General features: G+C 38.2%; 1 protein-coding gene across 1 annotated transcript; it reads left to right on the forward strand.

Moving 5' to 3' along the window:
- Window positions 1-489: 489 nt before the first annotated feature.
- Window positions 490-20,762, forward strand: LOC121377213. The gene is made up of 5 exons (XM_041505121.1): window positions 490-1,188; window positions 16,419-16,472; window positions 17,391-17,424; window positions 18,565-18,643; window positions 19,852-20,762. Exons 1-5 carry the CDS (start codon window positions 604-606, stop codon window positions 19,949-19,951), a joined length of 852 nt encoding a protein of 283 aa, XP_041361055.1. The 5' UTR covers window positions 490-603; the 3' UTR covers window positions 19,952-20,762.
- The last annotated feature ends 2,257 nt before the right edge of the window (window positions 20,763-23,019 follow it).

Here is a 23,019-nt window from a genome sequence, read left to right on the forward strand (position 1 = left end):
TATTTTATGGTACGACCCTGATGTCTAATTTTTATAGTCGTGTACAACATATTAATATGAATGGTGTAGCAAAGCAATTTAATACGTAAGCTAACCATCCTATCGTGACAAAATACATCACGATCTACTGATCAAGGCCTACACCTAACCGCCAACAAGCTGTATTCCTATAATTATTACCTCCCCTGTGATTTTTCAGACAACAGAACAAACATTAAGTTTTACGGTTGAATTGCTAGGGGTGCTGGCTTTGGTGGATTCATCAAGTTCGCCAATTATGACCGTTATATGCAAGCATTTGCTTTATTAGGTACCTGACATGAATTAAGCTAAACGCAAATACAGTACAAATATCAACAATCGAGCGATAATCCTAATATATTATAATGTTCCTTGCTAGCTAAACCCCCTACAAATTAACATAAACACGTCCAGACATTTTCCTTTCAAAGTAACGGTGTTTGCATCGCGGAATCGATAGGCATTAGTAAGTGATCGAACATGGTGGTAGGGTGTTTCAAGAGACGCGCCGATGTAATTTTTGTGTAATTATATACAAGACAGGGTAGAAAACGTGTTTGATTTTTGTTTCTCAGTGTGACAATGGGTTCTGGATCGAGTAAGTCGAAAACTGTAACCGAATCTCGAGTTCAGAACTCAAAAGCCGAACATTCACGTCTGCCTGTTGCTAATGAAAACAACAACAACGCAACAACATGGCCAGATGCGGGCAGACGACAGAATAACGTGATACGCAACGAGACGGACAATTCGAAAACAATTTTTAAATCTACGCAGAGAGAAGATTTTCAAACGAACGAAGTCAGGACAGGAAAAAATAATTTAGCCGACACAAATTATGACAGTGAAAGAAATAAAAAAAGTTCGAAACAAGCTACTTGGGAAAGTGATGCCGATTCTATTTTGGATGATCCTTGGGACGAATTTCTTGGACCGGCGAAGTCCTCAAATGCATATCAGACGAACGCTAGTAGAGGGATGCATGAGAGAGAGAGAGAGATGAACGACATAAACGCACAGAGGAAAGAAGAAAGTTACCCGGAGACCTACGCACAGAGATTAACGCGCGAGCAATATAAACTTGATCAAGCTAAGCTTCTCAGACAGAAAACCATATACAGAGATACGGACGAATGGAAAATGGACGAGGATGCCGAATTAGAGAAGGTAATGCCAAACAAAAATCGGCGTAACCATGGTTGGGGAAGGGGTGGGGCATTAGGCTTTACAATCACACCTTTTTTCCTCCACTCACCTTAGCCTATATATTGTCCTGTTTCACAAACCTAACCTTACTTTTTGAATGGGGATTTGTTTGGGTGCCCCCACCTCGTTCGCAGGCCAAGGTATCATTCCGTGGATTATATACTGCATTTCGTAAATGGTACGGAATGGTACCTGCAGTATACTGTACAGCATGGTATCTTGGCTTACAAAGATGGGGTGCCCCAAATATAAATCCTTGCTACTCGAATAAATGAATGGGTCATTGTCAACATTCGCAGTATCTGAATCGATCACTATAATAAAATGCTGATGATTATGTAACTTTATAATACCTGAAAAGTCTTGAATGTATAAACATCATTTTTCTACGACTAAATTAATGTTTGCAATAACATATTTTACTACTGTGCGACTCAGTACTATACTGAGTACTGAACACTACTACTACTACTACTACTACTACTACTGGATTAATATTCCTCTTTGTATAGAGAAGAACTGAATATTGTCACAAATACATGCAAAAAGTTTATGCCTAAACACAACTTAACGTTTCGTGGAAGACTATAAATACCATAGAAATTAATATTTCATGCTAGAGACTGGAATGCCATACTGTGATAGAAATTAATATAGGCGTACGTAATAAACTGAATACAACAGAAATTAATATCTATGCAATAAACTATATATACCATAGAACTTAATATAATTTGTGAGAAAGTATAAATACCGCAAAAATGCAAGCAGAAAATCTGTCCATTACAAATGTTCTGTTTAAAATGTAACTCAAATGTACACGTACTTATTTCAATACCTATCAGTTATTATTAATTATCAATAACAAGTAAATTAAATGTAAAATGTAAGCTTGACATTCATGTAGCCAAAAACCCATTATGCGTTTATACAGACGACAACACAATCAACTACTGTGACTGGATTCGAACTCAAGACGCTCATCTACAATAATGAATTTCTTCAGACAACGTGCACGCTAACAAACTGACTCAACGAAATTACGGTACAAGGAAAAAACATGTCTGATAGATGAAAGAGTTTATTTTTGCTACAACACTTTGGACACGGGACGTGTCTTTCTTTGGACGGGGAACAACTATCATAGTGGAAGATTTACAACTATATTGAAATGTACTTTAGTTACTTAGAGGCTAACAATCAGACCAATTATTGTGAAACTAAATTACAGCATCGAGAACACTACAAATGTTCAATTGTTGCCGGCAGCTGATACCCACTCTGCCATCAACTGTACCTATTAATTATTATGTCAGCAGTTAGCGATTACAATTTATTATGTGACAAAATAATGGGAATTCCCAAGGAACATTAATATGCAATGATTTGAGCCAGATCCTATTCAAAATAGACTCAAGGACAGACCCAGATAGACACCCACATAGACCGAGGAGAGCGCAGAGAGACCGAAGTGGGGACCCAAGGAGGAAAACGCTGCTGTCATTCCCTTGGGGGGGGGGGGGGGGGGGGGGGGGGGGGGGGGGGGGGGGGGGCTCAGTCGCAGTGTCAACTCTGTCGTTCACCTAAGAGCTTAGACGTATATATATTATCTGTATCACCATGTTGTTAACTTGTTAATCATGTTTAATGTTGGAAAGTAAAATACATGAACCTACATCACCAATTTGCGACTTCTGTCCATTCATTTACATTCCTGAGAAAAACTACTCTGTGTTAATACCATACCATATGAATTAATCTTTGTGCGAAAGATAAATCACGTATACATTTGTATTCAATGTGACAAACTATAAATACCATAGAAATTAATATTCTGTTTGAGTAAGTATAAATACTAGTACCGTATAGATTAATATTCTGTGAGAAATAAGTGCCATAATATATATTCTTTTTATATGCGAAATTAACAACAGGGCCATAGCTAGGATTTTTTATATGGCAAATGAATTCTTGAAACGAACAAGCATGGAAGGCGCAAGACACTAGTGGGTCCGGTCGCAGGAAATTTTGAAAATACCATTTTCAGCTATTTCAAGGAGGTTACATACTTTTAATAACGAGTAAATTGTCATGTTACATTTACCTTGCCCCACCCCCACCCCGCTATCTACGGCCCTGCACAATATATGTACGGTACCATAGAAATTAATATTCTACGTAAAAAAGAAAGAGTAAGTTCTTTAGAATGTATTATTATCTAGGATTATTTTAGTTATGGAATAAGAGGAAGATTTGTTCAAAATGATAGAATGGAATTCCCCTTCATGACGCCTAAATAATTCACGAACTTTGTATAATATATCTTTAATGTGACTAATCGATTCTTTATTACCATAAGCTATAGCTTATTGATACATTACAAGCAATATGTACCAGTAATACAAGAACAATTATGACAAAAAAAAGAATGGCTGTCAGTGTTTCTGCCAGAAAGATATATTTGGGTATGGGGTTATGGAACTGAATGCAACCACAGTCAACGGGTAATGGGGGGGGGGGGGGGGGGGGGGGGAGGCCTCCCCCAGAAAGAAAATGGGTTAAGTTTGGTGTTAGGGTTAAGAAAATCATACAGTAATGATAAGGAGTAATTAATTTTGTCAAAAGGTTAACTATAAAAAAAAAAAAAATCTACCAAAGAAATTGGGTATGGCGCCATACACATTTTACCCTCTGGCAGAAACCCTGCTAGTGAGACCGCCCTCGGTGGCGTCGTTGTTAGGCCATCGGTCTACAGGCTGATACGTACTGGGTTCGGATCCCAGTCGAGGCATGGGATTTTTAATCCAAATACCGACTCCAAACCCTGAGTGAGTGCTCCGCAAGGCTCAATGGGTAGGTGTAAACAACTTGCATCGACCAGTGATCCATAACTGGTTCAACAAAGGCAATGGTTTGTGCTATCCTGCCTGTGTTGAAGCGCAAATAAAATATCCCTTGCTGCCTGTCGCAAAAGAGTAGCCTATGTGGCAACAGCGGGTTTCCTCTTAAAAACAGTGTCAGAATGACCATATGTTTGACGTCCAATAGCCGATGATAAGATAAAAAATCAATGTGATCCAGTGGCGTCGTTAAATAAAAAAAACTTTACTTTCCCTGCTAGTGGAGAATATAAATAATTGAAGCATGATATTTTATTTATCCAATTACAAAATGTGTTTATTTAAAAGTCGCAGACACTAGTTTCAACCCGTAAAATGGACACTTAAGTTTAGTTAATCTGTAACAAATCTCGATAAAATTTAAACGGAGTGAAACGAGTTAAAACGGTAAAATACCCTTTAAGATATACTTAAATTCAACTCCATTACTATTACTTCGAAGACGCACGTGCGTTTTTTAAAATATGAAAAATGCATTTTGTGGTATTAAAAACACCAGGATGACCAGAAACACTTCGGGTGTACAGAAATGGATAATATAAACAATTAAATACAAGTTATGTTTGATTTCAGTGATCATAAACGGCTCTAATAGTAAAAAATATGCCTTAGTGTTTAAAAACTAGGGTTTGTGCCTTTAAAGTATTTAACCAAATACATTCTTAGTTTACAAAGCAGTTAAGCAAATGTATACATTGAAAAATAGAAGGTCTAAACCAGTAATATCGTATTATATATATATTTGTTATACCACCAAATACAGAACATACATGTAATACAAAATGATATTCATATTCAACATTTCCAATCTGATTAAAATCAATCTAATTAAAATTAGCTCCACTATTACATGTGGATCTAACAAGCAGCCAGTTGGAGCTCATATCCACCAATCAAAACCTTACTTGCAGAATCATGCCAGTGATTTAAAAATAATTTGAAAATATTCCGAATTATCCTGAGGGTATACGACATGTTTCGTGTGAATTATGAATGCCTTAAAACATGTTTTATTTTATAAAATAAATAATTTGTAATGTAAAACTGAAGACTGATTTAGTTGGGTTTTTTTAATAAATAAATAATTTGTAATGTAAAATTGAGGACTGATAAACCCATCCCGTACGTATTGGTATGGTTCGCTGTACTGCGGCCACTAAAATAGACTCGCCCGATATTTTTAGAATTTGTATTCTCCCAAATAACATTATAAAAGGCGAAGTGTGATTGGTCAATATTTAAATTATTATTTACAGACGAAATGTTACCTGGACATTGGAGACTACGCAGTGTTGTTAGCAATCTGATTAAAATTAGTTCTACTGGTCTAAATAAGGCATTCGTAATTCACATGAAACATGTCGTATACCCTCAGGATAATTCGGAATGTTTTCAAATTATTTTCAAATCACTGGCATGATTCTGCATGTAAGGTTTTGATTGGTGGACATGAGCTCCAACTGGCTGCTGTTAGATCCACATGTAATAGTGGAGCTAATTTTAATTAGATTGGATTAAAATCAGCTCCACTGGCCTGTGCTGATTTTAATCAGATTGCAACATTTCCGCTATTACATAATATACAAAATCTCTCAGATCCATTCTATATCTGCCAGTTTTAATTGCTACGTTATGTGACTTCGACACACCGAAACGTATGTATACATGCATTATAATATCCATAAACCAGAATACAACAGCGTTTGAGACATGTATAATTATTATGTTTTTAACTGGAAAATGTGATATAACATTATTTTAATTCATAACATTTCTTGTATTATGTCGTTAATACGAAATCATCAACAAAAATATAAAAAGTGCTAAATAAATTATGCCAAACATAACATGCCAAAATTATTAAATATAAAAAACATTATTGTAAGTCATTATATATAGTTTTATTTAATTACAACATAGGCTATTTATTTATTTTTGTCTATACAATTATTATTATTATTAATATTATTATTATTATTTATAAATACAGACCCTTACCGTTCCAGCATATCTAGTATATAAGTAATTTTATTGTACAGCTAATCATACCAATATACAAAATGCTTGGCAGCACATTTGATAACATAAGTTGAATATCTGTCATCGATTTGCATTTTTAAAAAAGTGAAGTTCGAGAAAAAAACAGAAATCTTACACAAAGATGTCATGTCTGCAAATAAAGTAATGATATCTATCTAATCGTATTCCGTGTACATTTTATGATTCTACGAATTACATTTCTAGTACTGAACGTTATACCCACGTGGCTATTTAATATGTTTAAAAAAAAAAAATACATCACGTAAAATGACATAAACATCTACATTAAACAAATTTTACAATAATTGATACAATTATAAGAATGGTAGATTATATTCAGGGAAAATACACAAATACGTCACACGCTCAAAAACCCCCCCCCCCCAAAAAAAAAAACCCAAACAAAAACAACCCCACCCAAAAACAAACAAATTAATAATAATAAACATAAAAACAAAAAGGAAAACAAGAAGAAAAAACGAAACGAAAAAACCCAACGTGAAATGAAACAAAGTCAGGAACGGGTCTAAGGGGGAGTAAATGTGGATCCGGTCCCCAATCAAGATGACAGACCCCCTTTTAAAAAAACAACAACAAACAAACAAAAAACAACAACATTTATTGACATTTGTGTTAACGTTGGAAATTGACTAAACAGGCGATGCCTATATTAAGGTCTCCCCCAGTCCCTGTTACTGTCCTTTTAATTTTTGCGACTCTAGGCAGGAACAGATTTATTTTCAAATCTTGATTAGCAATATTGCTAGTCAACTGAAAACTAGTTTAATGTTTTAAAATTGTGTAGCGATCTCTGAAACTTCGTATGTTCCCCGTATGATGTTGAAAAGATTCTTTTGGGGGGATTAAATGTCTACTCCCCCTCCCCCTTGAAAATCCTTGATCCGCACTTTGAAGTTGGGCATTGCTACGTGAGATATCCGTTGTTATACATGTTACTACGACGCAGTAATCTTCATTTACGACTGTTGACATTCCTTTGTGTGTTTGCACTACGGCTTGCCAAACCTCAGATATGGAACTTTATGATTGAGTTAAATCGCCAACAGAAGTCCGTTGCTAGCTCTCGTCTTTTATGTGCCCATGCCAAGGACTAAAGAAATTATTATTTTTTGCTCAACACCACACCACCTTGATTATTCGTGGTCTAAAATATGGTAGATTGTATTTGCTTAAGGCGACGCCAAACGGAACGAGTGTCTCGTATGGCAATAGCCACGCGAATAGCCGATTGACGAGACAAACATTACTTTTTCATAGGTTGTTATGCAATCGCGGGGGGGGGGGGGGGGGGGGGGGGGGCGAAACTCAATGATACAGCGCTCGCCTGATGCGCGATCGATTCCCATTGGTGGGTTCATTGGGCTATTTTTCGTTCCAGCCAGTGCTCCACAACTGGTTTAACAAAGGTCGTGGTATGTACTATCCTGTCTGTGGGATGGTGCATATAAAAGATCCCGTACTGCTAATCGAAAAGAGTAGCCGATGAAGTGGCGACATCGGGTTTCCTCTCTCAATATTTGTGTAGTCCTTAACCATATGTCTGACGCTATATAACCGTAAATAGAATGCGTTGAGTGCATCGTACGAGGCACTCGTATAGTGTGACGTCGCCTTTAGAGAACGAGAGAACATAATTATGCAATGGAAGGAAGTTATAGCACCTCAATACATTTTAAAACACAACCCTAGCCAGAGTCGGATCGGGGGGGGGGGGGGGGGAGGCAGGGGCCCGGGCCCGGGCCCTCCCTAAATTTTGCGACAGTTGTAATTTTATTATATATTAATTTAAAGATTTTTTACAATCCCCCTCCAAACCTCCCCCAAAGTTTCGTTATCATTCCGCCTTATGTCATTGCCCCCACCCCTAAATGAAATTTCTGGATCCGCCACTGTTAATGACACAAATAGTCTGGATCAACCTAAGGACCCAAAACATACCTAAGCTGGGTCTGGTAAAGTAGGTTACAGGCGTGTGTGTAAGCATGTATGCTTGATGGGAGGTATTACTGCTGGAATGGTGAGCGAAGTTTATGGGGATTGGCGTGTGTATTTTGGGCCTAATAGGCCTAAGTTGTATGGCGAATTCGGAGAATATTTCAAAATTCCAATCCATTGTCGTATGTCCGAGGTATGATTTGACGAAATGGTGTAAATTCTAAAATTAGTGAATGTTAAAATGCATTGGAGATTGCTGCTTTAATTTTGGTCTCCGTTTGTTGCACTGCGATGGGCAACAGAAATGTAATTAGGCAGTCAAATGATTGCTTTCAAAGCAAAAATCTATATAAAAACTACTAATGTTCCTTTTAGCCTCCTGTGACTTGTAATGAGATACGAATGCCATTAGTTAGGTCTAACAAACTAATGTTTATGCCCTTTAAAATATACCAGTGTATATAGTGACAATATCATTATGTTTTGTTTATGCACCTGCTATGCGACACAGAACATACCAAAGCCAGTCATTGACCTATAGTCTAGGAACGGTTCACCAAAACATAAATAAAACTGTAAAAACTCATATATTTTCCCCAAGATTATATCTACGGTACATAAAACAAGGTTTATCCAGATACCGACTCCTAACCCTGAGTGAGTGCTCCGCAAGGCTCAATGGGTATGAGTAAACCACTTGCACCGACCAGTGATACATAACTGGTTCAACAAAGGCCATGGTTTGTGCTATCCTGCCTGTGGGAAGCGCAAATAAAAGATCCCTTGCTGCTAATCGGAAGAGTAGCCCATGTAGTGGCGACAGCGGGTTTCCTCTCAAAATCTATGTGGTCCTTAACCATATGTCTGACGCCATATAACCGTAAATAAAATGTGTTGAGTGCGTCGTTAAATAAAACATTTCTTTCTTTTCTTAAAACAAGGTTCGACATTCATTTTGTGATGTGGGAAGCAATTTATTTTTCATCTTGAATCAAAATCTAGAAATTGTGAAGCAGTTCAAGAACACGGATACTGATATAAACTACATCTATAATATAGTTTCCGATCGTTCTAATCGCTTCTCGTCTTTTCATCTGCACTGCCGACAACCTTCTTTATACTTACCCGATGGCACACTTCACTAGGATCTTCTTTTTGGGGGGCTGGGCGCCAAGGTCTAGTCGACTACCATACACACATGCTAAATATAGCGTACCAAGATGAATCTTGTGGGTTTCCTTTCTAAGACTATATGTGAAAATTACCAACTAAGTGGTGTCGTTAAACGCCACAAGCTTTTAAAAATTCTGGTATCTTTTGTCATTATTGTTGTGCTTGCATGTGATAGTTCTATGCGGAGCATAAAATTGCGTGTCATTTTGTACATAAACATTTGCATCGTGGTGATAGATTTGTTTTGAAATAAGCTGTCACGGCATAAGGACAGGCAATGCTATATTATCTTGGCTACTATTTGGACGTGTAGCAGAGCCATTTCTAAGGAGGGTGGGGTGAGGGTAGGGTGAGGATGCCATCCCCCCCAAAGCAATTACGAACAAAAAGTTACAAGTTTGTTTTGTCTGACAACACCACTTAGCACTAGAACACATTGATTTATTAATCATCGGCTATTGGATGTCAAACATTCAAGATAATTGTAATGTATAGTCTTAAGAGAAGAAACCCGTTACATTATTTTTTTTCCATTAGTAGTAAGGGGTCTTTTATATGCACCATTCTACAGACAGGATATCACATACCACGGCCTTTGATATACTAAAGTAGTGTCGGAAATAGAATAAAAATTATTTTCGTCGATTATTTCTTACATATTAAACAGACAAGTAAATTTTATGTAAATATCTATCTTGGCTACTTGTCTACCTAATTTAGCATTTACTTGTTTTGGTTATCATTGATGTACAAGGTGGTGTTTACTCTTGGAATTTGTGCACTTAATGGGAACAGACTATAACACATTTTGGTCAACATGTGTCAGTTTCATTGCTGTTACAATATGAGAGGGACTGTTTCTGATGACAGTTTACCCCTATTCCTCTCCAAAACTAATATTTGAAGACATTTATAAGTAACTTTTGAGCAAAACTGTCAAAATTTATTTTGAGTTTGTGATCTATTATATTGGTATTAAAAGTGCTATCTCAAAGTTGCATAATGACAGCTATTGCAAATATTTTTTATTAATTTTTGCTTTAACATTTAAAAGCTACACTTTTAATTATATGCCCATAAATGATTACAGGAAATAATTGTATCTACTAGTAGAAAATAAATTTTTATTGGAGAATCTTTATCACAAATAGATGCTCACATATAACTGATATAGCACCTTTAAGTGGTTGCAAGATTGTGTAAATTTCTAATGTACTTATATTGAATTTATATTCACTAAATATGCTGGTCATAACTAATAATTTATGCTGCAATTCAAAATAATCAGTTAACTTGCAGTTTTAAATTAAAAGTTTGTTTAAGGGTAAATGAACTTGACACATAATCATCAAAATGTGTTTTAGTTTGTTCCAATAAAGGTCACAAATCTCCTGTTCACTGACATCTTTTGTTTTTAATTTCAAGAGTAAACACCACCTTGTACATCAATGAGAGCCCAAACAAGTAAATGCTAAATTAGGTAGAGTATCATTGAATGGGTATATACTTTACTTGTCAGTTTAATATGAAAGAAATAATTGACGAAAATAATTTTTATTCTATTTCCGACACTACTTTAGTCGTGGTGCACTGGCTGGAACGAGAAATAGCCCAATGGAGCCACCGACGGAGATCGATTTTTGACTGACCGCGCATCAAGCTAGCACATTATAATTGGGCCAAGTCTCCCCCATATCGACTAGTATTGTATGTTGAACATTTGGTAATTGTAATGTACAGTCTTAGAGAGGAAATCCGCTACGTGTATCCATTAGTAGCAAGGGATCTTTTATAGATAAAAGATAAAAGATAAAACTTTATTGCATATATTCCACATACGGAATTGGATGCAAAACATATGCACAAACAAGACACTTTTTCCATTAGTAGTAAGGGGTCTTTTATATGCACCATCCCACATACAGGATATCACAATCGACCCACCGACGGGGGTCGATTCTAGACCGACCACACATCAGGTGAGCGCATTACCACTGGACTACGTCTAGCCCCCAGTAACGAACAAGTGCGTTTTTAATTTAAAAAGTGTCCTTCCCACATAATAAAGCTAACTTTTGCCAAGCTAGAAAATACATTTTATTACTGTAACGCGCAAATTCCATTTGTCCGTGTTCCGTATATACGTACTCCGTAACAATCACTCTTTATGCAAATAAGTTGAGCAGAATTCCATTTATAAGGGTCTCCTTGTGCGTATACCTATCAGCAGGGCCGTAGCTAGGATTGTTTTTGGTCTTATTTTTTGGTGGGGTTGGTGGCAGATAAATTCTTGGAACGAACAAGCATACCTAAAACGGCTCAAACGGTTAAGAAGAGGATTTTCTTTAAGTTTCCATTATTTTTACCTGCCTCCCCCGCTAGCTACGGCCCTGATTAGTTTGCCTATTCAACCACTATGTTTTTAATATGGATTACGTATACATAATTATACGCATACGAATTGCGAACAAATGGAATTTGTGCCTAGAAAAGCTAGCTCAGGTCGATCTTGCGATTACACAGGTCAGACCCGACCGGTCGAGACCAGAAACAAAATTGCACTCGGGTCAAAGATGGTGGGGGAATCTCATGACGTTCGTGCGACGTGTAAACTTTGTACGCGGAAATTCGCAAGCACGCTCAGGGTCGACTACGATCTGAGTCCGTCCGATGTTCGGGAATCTGTTTTGTCGCATCCCAAACTTGAACATGTTCAACTCTTGTGACTGATGATTTTATACACCAGTCGTTAAACATACCTTTCTTATCGGTAAGATTAGCCTATGTTTTCACGTTATATATGCAGATGGAAAGAAATAAGTGATCACACCAACACTAACAAGAAAGAACGACTGCAACCAAAACCCTCATTCATAGTGTCAATAAACCTCATCCATAGTGTCAGTAAACCTCATCCACAGTGTCAATAAACCTCATCCACAGTGTCAATAAACCTCATCTATAGTGTCAGTAAACCTCATCCAGTGTCAATAAACCTCATCCATAGTGTCAATAAACCTCATCCATAATGTCAATATACCTCATCCAGTGTCAATATACCTCATCCATAGTGTCAATAAACCTCATCCATAATGTCAATATACCTCATCCAGTGTCAATATACCTCATCCATAGTGTCAATAAACCTCATCCTTAGTGTCAATAAACCTCATCCATAGTGTCAATAAACCTCATCCATAGTGTTAATAACCAGTGTCAATAAACCTCGTCCATTGTGTCAATAAACCTCATCCACAGTGTCAATAAACCTCATCCAGTGTCAATAAACCTCATCCAGTGTCAATATACCTCATCTACAGTGTCAATACACCTCATCCACAGTGTCAATAAACCTCATCCATAATATCAATAAACCTCATCCATAGTGTCAATAAACCTCATCCACAATATCAATAAACCTCATCCATAGTGTCAATAAACCTCATCCACAGTGTCAATAAACCCCATCCATAATGTCAATAAACCTCATCTATAATGTCAATAAACCTCATTCACAGTGTCAATAAACCTCATCAATAGTGTCCATAATAAGTTGACCATGTTACTAACATTAAATTCCACATTACACGTGTATCATTTAGGGCCTCCGCGAGTCTAAAATATTGGACTCGAGTACTCGAGGGTCAAACTCGAGCCGGACTCGAGTACCCGACACTTACACTAGATGATAATGAGGCTAAGGAATGTAATTATGCATCTTAATTAATTCCGGCGCTGATTATGAATACCAAATAATGCCATTGTATTGCATTTACAGTCTGTCCCGAATCATGTCCCTGGCTATCCAGAAACGGGAACCGGGACCCGGGATCAATACCTTCGTGGTATATGAGCATGACAAAATTATCCTCTCCGCTCCGCATTTACAAACCGGTTGATACGTTCAGTATTGTGACGAACGGACGGCCAGATTAAAAAGAGAAACTGGCGAATGATTATATAATTATTGTGTGACTTGTATTGCTGATTAGTTACTGCTGAAATTAACGTTCTATATTGTCTCACTTGTACACACAGGTATCCCCAAACAATAACGTCAGCTATGTTATATCTGTTTGGGGGTACCTGTGCTTGTACAGGTACTCAAGTCTGTGAACGGACGGACTCGAGTCTTGCTGGACTCGATCGGTGCCCGAGTACTCGAGTACTCGTGGATACCCTAGTGTCATTGTGTGTGTGTGTGTGTGTGTGTGTGCGTGTATGGTTTGTGCGCGTATGGATATTGTGTATGAATTACACCAAACACAGGCACATGTCTGCATGGTTATTCGGTTACCATGATTTATGTATAGATTGAGAAAGAAGCTGAATTATGCACTAACAACGTACAAATAAAATAATCGTGATAATAATTTATCACTATATGCATTGCCAAGATATGATGACTTGATAAATTTCTATATTTTCGGTCACTGACAAAACATATAGCTTTGTGGGACGGAACTACTTTTACATTAGTTATGATCCGTAAAGGAATGGTGTATTTGTTCAGAGTTACTTATTCTTTTATTTCCAGTTGATTATTTTTATTGTTTAAAAACCGTTTTGAATACAATTTCCATTATGAAAATAGGAAATAAATTGTTGTTATTTAAGAACTATTTTTGTTTTGGTGAATAGATGTTGTAAGCGACCCGGCATTCAACACGTGTGAACATATACCTCTCCGGAAAACAGTAAAGATGTGAATTAAAAACGTTTCAGTTGATGGTGGCGCAGTGGTTAAGCCATCTGACTACAGGCTGGTAGGTACATGGTTCGCAGCCCGGTACCGGCTTTAACCCAGAGCGAGTTCTCTCTCACTAACCATTAACCAACTAACCCACTGCCCTGGACAGACAGCCCAGATAGCTGAGGTGTGTGTGCCCAGAACAGCGTGCTTGAACCTTAATTGGATATAAGCACGGAAATAAGTTGAAATGAATGAAAGTTCATGAAGTTTTTCGTTTTTTATGGTTTGCAGGATAAATAACTTGTTACTGTTTTAAAATATCGGTTTATCCTGCTCAAGTCTAATGGTGAATGCCGCTCGGCAGAGCCTCGTGGCATTTGCAGGATAAAGCCAATATCTTAAGGCAGTAACCAGTTATGCTCTGTATATGAACCATAGGTATTTCTGAATTAATCAAAGGAGTATGGTGGAGGTAGAGGGGGGTCCATAATTATTTTATGCCTAGTAGGTATTTGTGAAAATAACATGTGATTAATTCTGAAACATCTATCACACAAAAACACATTGACATGCATGGCCGTTAGGTCTAGTGATTAGTGTGCTGATTGCGAAGACGTTAGGTGTACGCCTAATTACGTACATACATATTATATGAATACCAGAAAACACTCAGGCGTATCTGACCCCAGGCTATATTCGGGTGCATATCAATTCTTGATTAATCATGGTGCAATATTACTCGTGTTTAGAATTGTAACTATAGACTCACGAACGAGTGCACATTCTGCTTAGTTAAAAAAGGTTTAACGACACCACTAGAGCACATTGATTTGTTAATCATCGGCTATTGGATGTCAAACTTATGGTAATTTTGACATAGTCTTAGAGAGGAAACCCGCTACATTTTTCTGTTAGTAGCAAGGGATCTTTTATATGCACCGTCCCACAGACAGAAACATGTCATTACCCCCTCCCCCCCCCCCCCCCCCCCCCCAAAAGCACAAAAAACAAACAAAAAAAAAAAAACAAAAACAACAAAAAACAAAACGAAACAAAAATCTCAAAAAACAAACAAACAAACAAACAAACAAAAACAAACACCAAAAAAAAAGAAAGAATTTTATGGATCCGCACTGTCTTTCAACGCCAATGTTTATCTGACCCCAGATTGTGTCCGGGAACACTTGAGTGCATGCTTCATAGTGTTTAGAATTGTAACTCTACTAGACTCGAGAATGAGTACCTTATACATGTACTTTCATGTTATGTAGTGCACAATGGAATTAACTCTATTGTTTGCTCGTCGCTAGCGTGTGTGATTGCTTTTTGACAGCCACCTGGGACAAAAGGTTAAAAGTAGAAAATAACGACTGTACGTACTATGGTAACCGGGGAACCGTATACTTTTATCTTTTTGTTATTAATATGTTTATAAGAATGTTAACACTTAGGGTCAACTTAAGACTAATTATAGTCGCATGGGAGAGAACCGTAACAGAATAATGTTATCTAAGCAATGACGTATATGTCACGGTCAAAGGCCGTGATATGTGCTATTCTGACTGGGGTGGTGCATATCAAAGACACCCCCCCCCCCCCCCCCCGCCGCCCCGGAATTGGTCACTGGCGAAGTCGGAGGCTAAATCCGGGGTGGGCGTGCCTGAACCCTTGTGGATAGTGGCACGTAAATAGAGTTCCCATTCCCATTCAAAGATCTCTTGCTACTAATGAACGGACGACAGGCGTGCGCTACAACAGCTTGCTCTGAATGTGCACGTTAAACTCTGACCTGACCTGAATGAAAAACATGTAGCGGGTTTCCTTTCTGAGACTATACGTCAAAATTACCAAATGTTTGACATCCAATAGCCGATGATTAATAAATCAATGTGCTCTAGTGGTGTCGTTAAACAAAACAAACTTTAACTTTATACTTCACGAAATGATACGACAATACATACAAGGGGTACAAGGGAATAACTTGTGATGTCGCACTTTTGGTAATTTGATATTGTTTTAATTTTAAAGTTTACAACACTGCAATCGTGGAATATTTTTTATCTTAGCACGTATGTCTTAATAACCAACAACCAGGGCCGTACCCTTCGGGGGAGGGGGGACAGGGGGGAAGTTGCCCTCCTGAGAATCTTTCTTTTTTTTTACTCCAGAAAATAGCATAAACATCTCAGGGTTTAATTTGTATCGTGTTTTATTTGTTTATAAAAAAAAACCCCAAACAAACCCAATCATTAAAGAACCAGACTAAAAACTATAAATACAACAAAAAAAACCCCACTCACCCTTGCAAACAACAGTACAAAGACAAAACGATAAGAACCAAAATAAAGTTAACCTCATACAAAGTAGTACATGATGTATATGGCAGTATATACATGTATGTTATACACCATCTTTTCCTTTCTTTCTAGAAAAAGTCCAAAGGGTTTGATGCTTCAAAATTCAGAGAAGTAAACGCGGCTAAGGTAAGAAATCGGCTGATATACATCCGATGACGCCTGTTTATATATATTTGTTATATGGTAGTGATGGTCATTCGAACACTGCATTGCAACCTGGGTGGTATATAGCTGGGTCTCCATCAGTTTAAAAGTTCGTGTGTGGTTACCTATCGAGCGGTGCTACATTCTAGGAGGTAGTGAACTACATACTGAAATGAATGCTACATGCAAGCATGACGTCATTTAGTATCAGGGCGAGACGTAGCCCAGTGGCAAAGCGCTCGTTTGATGTGCGGTCGGTTTGGGATCAATCCCCGTCAGTGGGCCCATTGGACTATTTCTCGCTCCAGCCAGTGCACCACGACCGGTACCTCAAAGGCCGTGTTATGTGCTATCCTGTCTATGTGATGGTGCATATAAAAGATTCCTTGCTACTAATTGAAAAGAGTAGCCCATGAAGTGGTGACAGCGGGTTTCTTCCTTCAATATCTCGGTACTCCTTAAACATATGTCCGACGCCATATAACCGAAAATAAAATGTGTAGAGTGCGTCGTTAAATAAACCATTTCCTTCCTTCTTTCATTTAGTATCAACTATGGTTACAATGAGAGAGAGAGAGAGAGAGAGAGAGAGAGAGAGAGAGAGAGAGAGAGAGAGAGAGGGGGAGGGGAGAGAGGAGGGAGAGGGAGAGAGAGAGAGAGCGAGAGAGAGGGGGAGGGAGGGAGGGGAGATAGAGAGAGAGAGAGAGAGAGAGAGAGAGAGAGAGAGAGAGAGAGAGAGAGAGAGAGAGAGAGAGTTATTGTCACCTGTATAAGGTATAAACACAAAAATAAACTGAAATAAATAAAAAGGTGAAATAATGAGATCATTGCATGACCTATCAAGAAAAGATGACAAGCATTTCTTTTTAATAAAAAAAGTATCTCTTCATTTAATTTCAGCATCAAGAAAATGCTATTTCCTCAGCAGCTCAAGGTAAGACAGTCACAGACAGACAGACAGACAGACAGACAGACTGTGACGTCGGCACTCAGGGCGTCGTAAATAATGGTTATGTATGTTTAAGTGTCATAGATTGGGAACAGAATTAAATTTGAGGCTATTTCTCGTTCCAGCCAGTGCACCATGGCTGATATATCAAAGGCCATGGTATCTGCTATCATGTCTGTGAGATATAAAATGTTCCTTGCTACTAATGGAAATATGTTGCGGGTTTTCTCTCTAAGACTATATATACGTCAAAATTACCAAACGTTTGACACCCAACAGCCGATGATTAATAAATCAGTATGTTCTAGTGGTGGCGTTAGACTTTAACTTTTAACTTTAAGAATTCAATTTAAGGGACTCTCCTGTATTTGTTATATTGTAAGATGTTTCTGATTAATAAAATATTTTAACGACTAAAATTACATATTAAATCTGTTTTCTTATTTATTTATCAGTGTCTGTATATTCAATGTGTTCTGATCGTCATTACAAAATTACAAAATTATTGGAAGACCAAATCCAGTTTGGATTACTTGCAAATATCATATTTGCAAGTAATCCAAACTGGATTTGGTCTTCCAATAATTTTGTAAGTACGAAAAAATGTACATTGGGAAATAAAGTATGACCGAAGACATCGAATATACAGCCACTAGTATTTTATGCAGAAAAATATATTTAATATGTGATTACAGTCGTTATAATGTCTGTTTGTTTGCAACATCTTAACAACTGCAACAAACTTGGGATACTATAGCAGTGTTTCTGCCAGAAAGAAATGTTTGGGTATGGCGCTATGGAATTGAATGCAACCACAATCAACAGGGGGAATGGGGACCTCCCCCACAAAGAAAATGGGTTACATTTAGGTTTAGGGTTAAGAAAATCATACAGTAATGATAAGAGTAATTAATTTTGTCAAAAGGTTAGCTAAAAAAAAAAAATATTCTGCAAAAAAAACAATTGGGTATAGCGCCATACCCGTTTTACCCTATGGCAGAAACCCTGTACAGTCCCTTTAAATTTAACCACACTGCAACGTACACTTGATGATCTAGTATAAATGTTTAAAGAGATTTCGACATCCGTACTTCAGCGCGATTTCAATTTGAAACTTCTTTACAGAACTGCAGACGCCACGTTACATCACAGATATGGACCAAAGCTCACACGTGACACCAAAGGAAACTACAGCTGTTAAAAAGTAAGATATTATGTAAAAGAAAATACATGTATTCTAGTTCCACTCATATTTAGTGCAGTTTTTGTTTGTTTTTTAGGGAGGGGAGGTGGTGGCTTAGAGGTGTGGGTTTTTTTAAATTGGTGTTTCACTTATATTTGGTTCAGTACATTTCCAATATGGCTGCCTCAAAAGAAATATGTTTCCATTAGGAATATCTGTATTCTATAAACATGTATAGGCATGGGAAATGACTATGAAAGTGGGCATATCATTTGCCAGGTTAAAGACTGAATTTGTCGGGACGAACTTCAGACTGAATTTTTCGGGACAAAGACGCAGTTTTTCGGAGAATAGGAAGAAATGTTAGTGGAGATCCTTCTAATATGTTGTACATCAAGGGTGTTTTATTGGCCTGTGTGGGTCTTTTAGCTTATACAAAGCTTATGTGAAGCTTATGACAAATTCCATACGCCCAATGCTAGGCTCAGACTACCATCTGTCATGGCGAAGTTGACCAATTCGCTGATCTCCAGACTTCTACGACTGTCCATTTGCTAGTCTGAGCACTCTTACAACTCGATTCTCGTCGTATACAATTGCTACAACCAATTAGTTGTTAATCTGAGCGCATCTATTGTAAGTTGGGAGTGGGGGAAATTACAACTCAGCCGTTGAGTTGGCCAACTCCGTCGTGACAGTTGATAGTCTTATCCTAGCATTATGCAAACAAAGATGCTTTGTTTGACCAATTGGCAATGTTACTTAATCGAAATCAATATATGTATATCGCCAAAGCATACATGGCAGTGTCAACCTGCCAATTTCTTTAACAGAAACGGAATATTCTTTAAACCAAATTCACGCATTCATATATAGTATAGTGAGCGGGACGTAGCCCAGTGGTACAGCGCTCGCTCGATGCGCGGTCGGTGTGGGATCGATCCCCGTCGGTGGGCCCATTGGGCTATTTCTCGTCCCAGCCAGTGCACCACGACTGGTAAATCAAAGGCCGTGGTATGTACTACCCTGTCTGTGGGATGGTGCATATAAAGGATCCAGTGCTGCTGATCGAAAAGAGTAGCCCATGGAGTGGCGACAGCGGGTTTCCTCCCTCAATATCTGTGTTATCCTTAACCATATGTCTGACGCCATATAACCGTAAATAAAATGTGTTGAATGTGTCGTTAAATAAACTATTTCCTTTCCTTGTATATTATTTGTATTTGCAGACTTGAATTGCCCACATACAGTCCTGAAGAAGAAGAGTTGATGACGATGCTGGAAGACCAGTGGCCACACCAAAGCATGACAAGTGCCGCAATGTACTAAAAACAACCCAACTTGACTCTGTGTATTGAAAAACGTTTATTCCACAAAGGCGGCAGAAACGTTGGAGCCAATATACCAAAGTTACGAACACATATTTATGTGAAACGTTAATGTTATGCACAAACATAAATAAATATGTATTATGTCTAGTTAAGAGACCTACCAGACGTAACCAAAAGTTATCTAGCGATGGCAGACTGGTGGGGTAGGGTAGGAAGGGGAAAGGGTGCATTCGGGGCTTGACCCACTATGCCCATTATTTTTTGTTTCAATAATTTTTTAGACAGAACTATGTTGACACAAAATTTTATTAATTTTGGAAAATTAATGGACGAGATGTAGCCTAGTGATAAAGTGCTTGCCTGATCGGTCTAGGATCGATTTCCGACGTGGCCCATTGGGCTATTACTCGCTCCAGCCAGTACACCACGACTGGTATATCAAAGGCCGTGGTATCTGCTGTCCTGTCTGTGGGAAAGTGCATATGAAAGATCCCTTCCTGGTAATGGAAAAAATGTAGTGGGTTTTCTTTTACGACTTTGTGTCGATAAATACCAAATGTGATTAATAAATCAGTGTGCTCTATTGGTTAAACAAAGCAAACTTGTTTTTTTTTTACCTCTCCGGATGCTGTTGTGGGGCTGTTACGAAACGCATTGTTTTTGCAGCACATCCTAGCTTCAGACTAAAATGAAATGAAATTTAACCTAATACAAATATTAGAACGATCAGAAACACGTTTAATATACAGCCACTAATATATTATGCAGAAAAATATATTTGATATGTAATTACAATCGTTAAAAAGTCTCTGTTAGTCGATAACATCTTAAAAATTGCAGCAAACTCAGGAATATCCCTTTAACAGAATGAAAAACGATTGACAGAAATAATGTTCCACGGTGATTAATGGACCTTCGTAGAAATGGGCAAAATCGAGAATGACACCCCACGCACGTGTACGGGGCAAATGCGTGATGCATGTGCAAACTATGGAATGTGTTTCGGTGTGTTGATAAACAGACCTGAACGTTCTTTACTAGGATGTCTGTGGTCAAAACGTATGTTCGGTCTAATAGTTGATATTAACATTAATATTTCAGGGTTTTTTTTTATTGTTTTGTTTTGATATTGTGTGTGTGTGTATTTTTGTTCGTCTCGGAGTCGACACCCAGTCAATATTCTCTCGGTAGGTTTGTCTAAGTCATATTTGTTTTAAGGAGCCATAGTCACAATTAGACGACAGTTCGGGGGGGGGGGGGGGGGGGGGGCGTGTGCAGGAATGTATATTTATGCATTGAGGGATGTAGACTGGCAAGAGAATTTTCGGAGCCGGGATGGGGGGGGGGGGGGGGGTGGGGTCAAACCAGGCTCCACCGGAAAATACATTTTAAAAAAAAGAAAGAAAAACAGTATTAAGCAGGGAGTCGACGCCCGAACCACAACTCCTAACTGCACGTGCACCGGGGGTGGGGGGCACTCCTACCCATCGTTTTGTTTGAAAATCTTACTTTAACGACTGCATCATTTCAAGTACCCCCCCCCCCCCTCCCACTCACCCCTCTACGCTGTTCGCGTTCTGCATCCAACTCTGAAAATTATTTACCATTATTTACCCTTGCAGTTGACTTATTTTAATATTTGGATTTTCTTTGTTTTCTTAGTTTAAGGTTGAATTACTGAAATTCCTTTCCAACAAATCATATTCTGGTGTTGATGTTTGTTTACAATATCGACTAAACACATTTGTCAAGATCTTGATAGTATATCATCATGCTTCTATATTTCACAATAATCATGTATGGGACAAGGAGAGTCATTCTCTCGCATATTTCATAATAACGCATATTGTAAGATCCTAAAAATGCATGGTAATAACTTCAGCATCATATAGATTTTAAATAAATTATGAACAAAACAGTAGTATAGCAATGACGGTTCAAGTATATTTGGCGCTACACGCAAGACTACAAATGCAAGCCCCCTCTCTTTGTGGGTATATCGTGGTAGAGTGGGAAAGTGCTATTAATGGAACAATGTAGAGGATTATCAAATATTTGATATTCAAAACCCGATTATAAATAAACCAATGCAGGCCCATAGGAACAATATTGGTAGTGGGGGCGGGGCACAATCGCTAGTCGGCGGCTGTACACACTGGTGGGGGAGGGCAGAGCATAATAAGCCAAATTTCTATATTTATTTATATAGTTGGGGGGAAAAAACGTTTTTGTTTCCAAGTGTGAGTGAGTGTGTGGGGCAGGCCCCACCGGTTCCTACGGGCCTGCAATGTGCTCTGGTGGTGGTGGTGTTAAGAAAAAACGTAAAAGTCGTGTATACAACACCCCATGTTGCTATTACGTAGAGATTATCTTTGAGACGGCAGTGAAATTCCTCCGTCATTCTCAGGAACAAGTGTTGCTATGACAGTATAGAAGGTTAAACTGTGCATTCCTTTCATTCCATTCTGCCACATCAAGCCATAGATGTTCAGGGTGAAATGACGGTCAGAGAAAGCACTATCTACCCCCGTCCTCAGCTGCCGAAAAATTAGGACATTTGGGCAAAACTGATGGTGAATTCCACCCTCTCCCCATCCAGTTCAGCTTAAGTTGCTTTGCTGATTCGCATCTTGTCCGCCGCACAGGCCTGCGTTTGTCAAGTGATAAATACCCGAGGGTGGGAGATGATCTTGGTTCACCATATGCAGATGTGAAAAAATAAAAAAAACAGAAAAAAAGAAAGAAAAGCAAGATAATAAAGTTTAGTTGTTTTTAATCTACGTTTTTGTTTGTTAATTATTTTTGTTTTGTCTCGACGAATACGGAAAACAAGAGTAGGTCTACTTTTCTGATGCGGCCGTTTAGCGATATGTTACATCCAAGTAAGGCCTGTACAGGAGGGCGAAGGTCACGGTCGCTCGCTAGACCGGTTTTTGCATTTAATATTATGCAAATGTAACGTGAAAGATGACGATGGTACCAATCAAATTGTCTGCGATCGCTCGGCCTCCTGAACACGCCAGTCATTGAAACTTGCGTCATAAAGAGTCTTACCTCTGGGGCGAG

This window comes from Gigantopelta aegis, chromosome 7, assembly GCF_016097555.1.
Source record: "Gigantopelta aegis isolate Gae_Host chromosome 7, Gae_host_genome, whole genome shotgun sequence".
Taxonomy (NCBI): Eukaryota; Metazoa; Mollusca; class Gastropoda; order Neomphalida; family Peltospiridae; genus Gigantopelta; species Gigantopelta aegis.

Excerpts from the sequence above, each read along its gene's own strand:
- LOC121377213 (XM_041505121.1), top strand. The coding sequence starts at position 604 with ATGGGTTCTGGATCGAGTAAGTCGAAAACTGTAACCGAATCTCGAGTT. Across the intron at positions 1,189-16,418 it reads AGGATGCCGAATTAGAGAAG|AAAAAGTCCAAAGGGTTTGA; the intron begins GTAATGCCAAAC and ends CTTTCTTTCTAG. Across the intron at positions 17,425-18,564 it reads TATTTCCTCAGCAGCTCAAG|AACTGCAGACGCCACGTTAC; the intron begins GTAAGACAGTCA and ends ACTTCTTTACAG.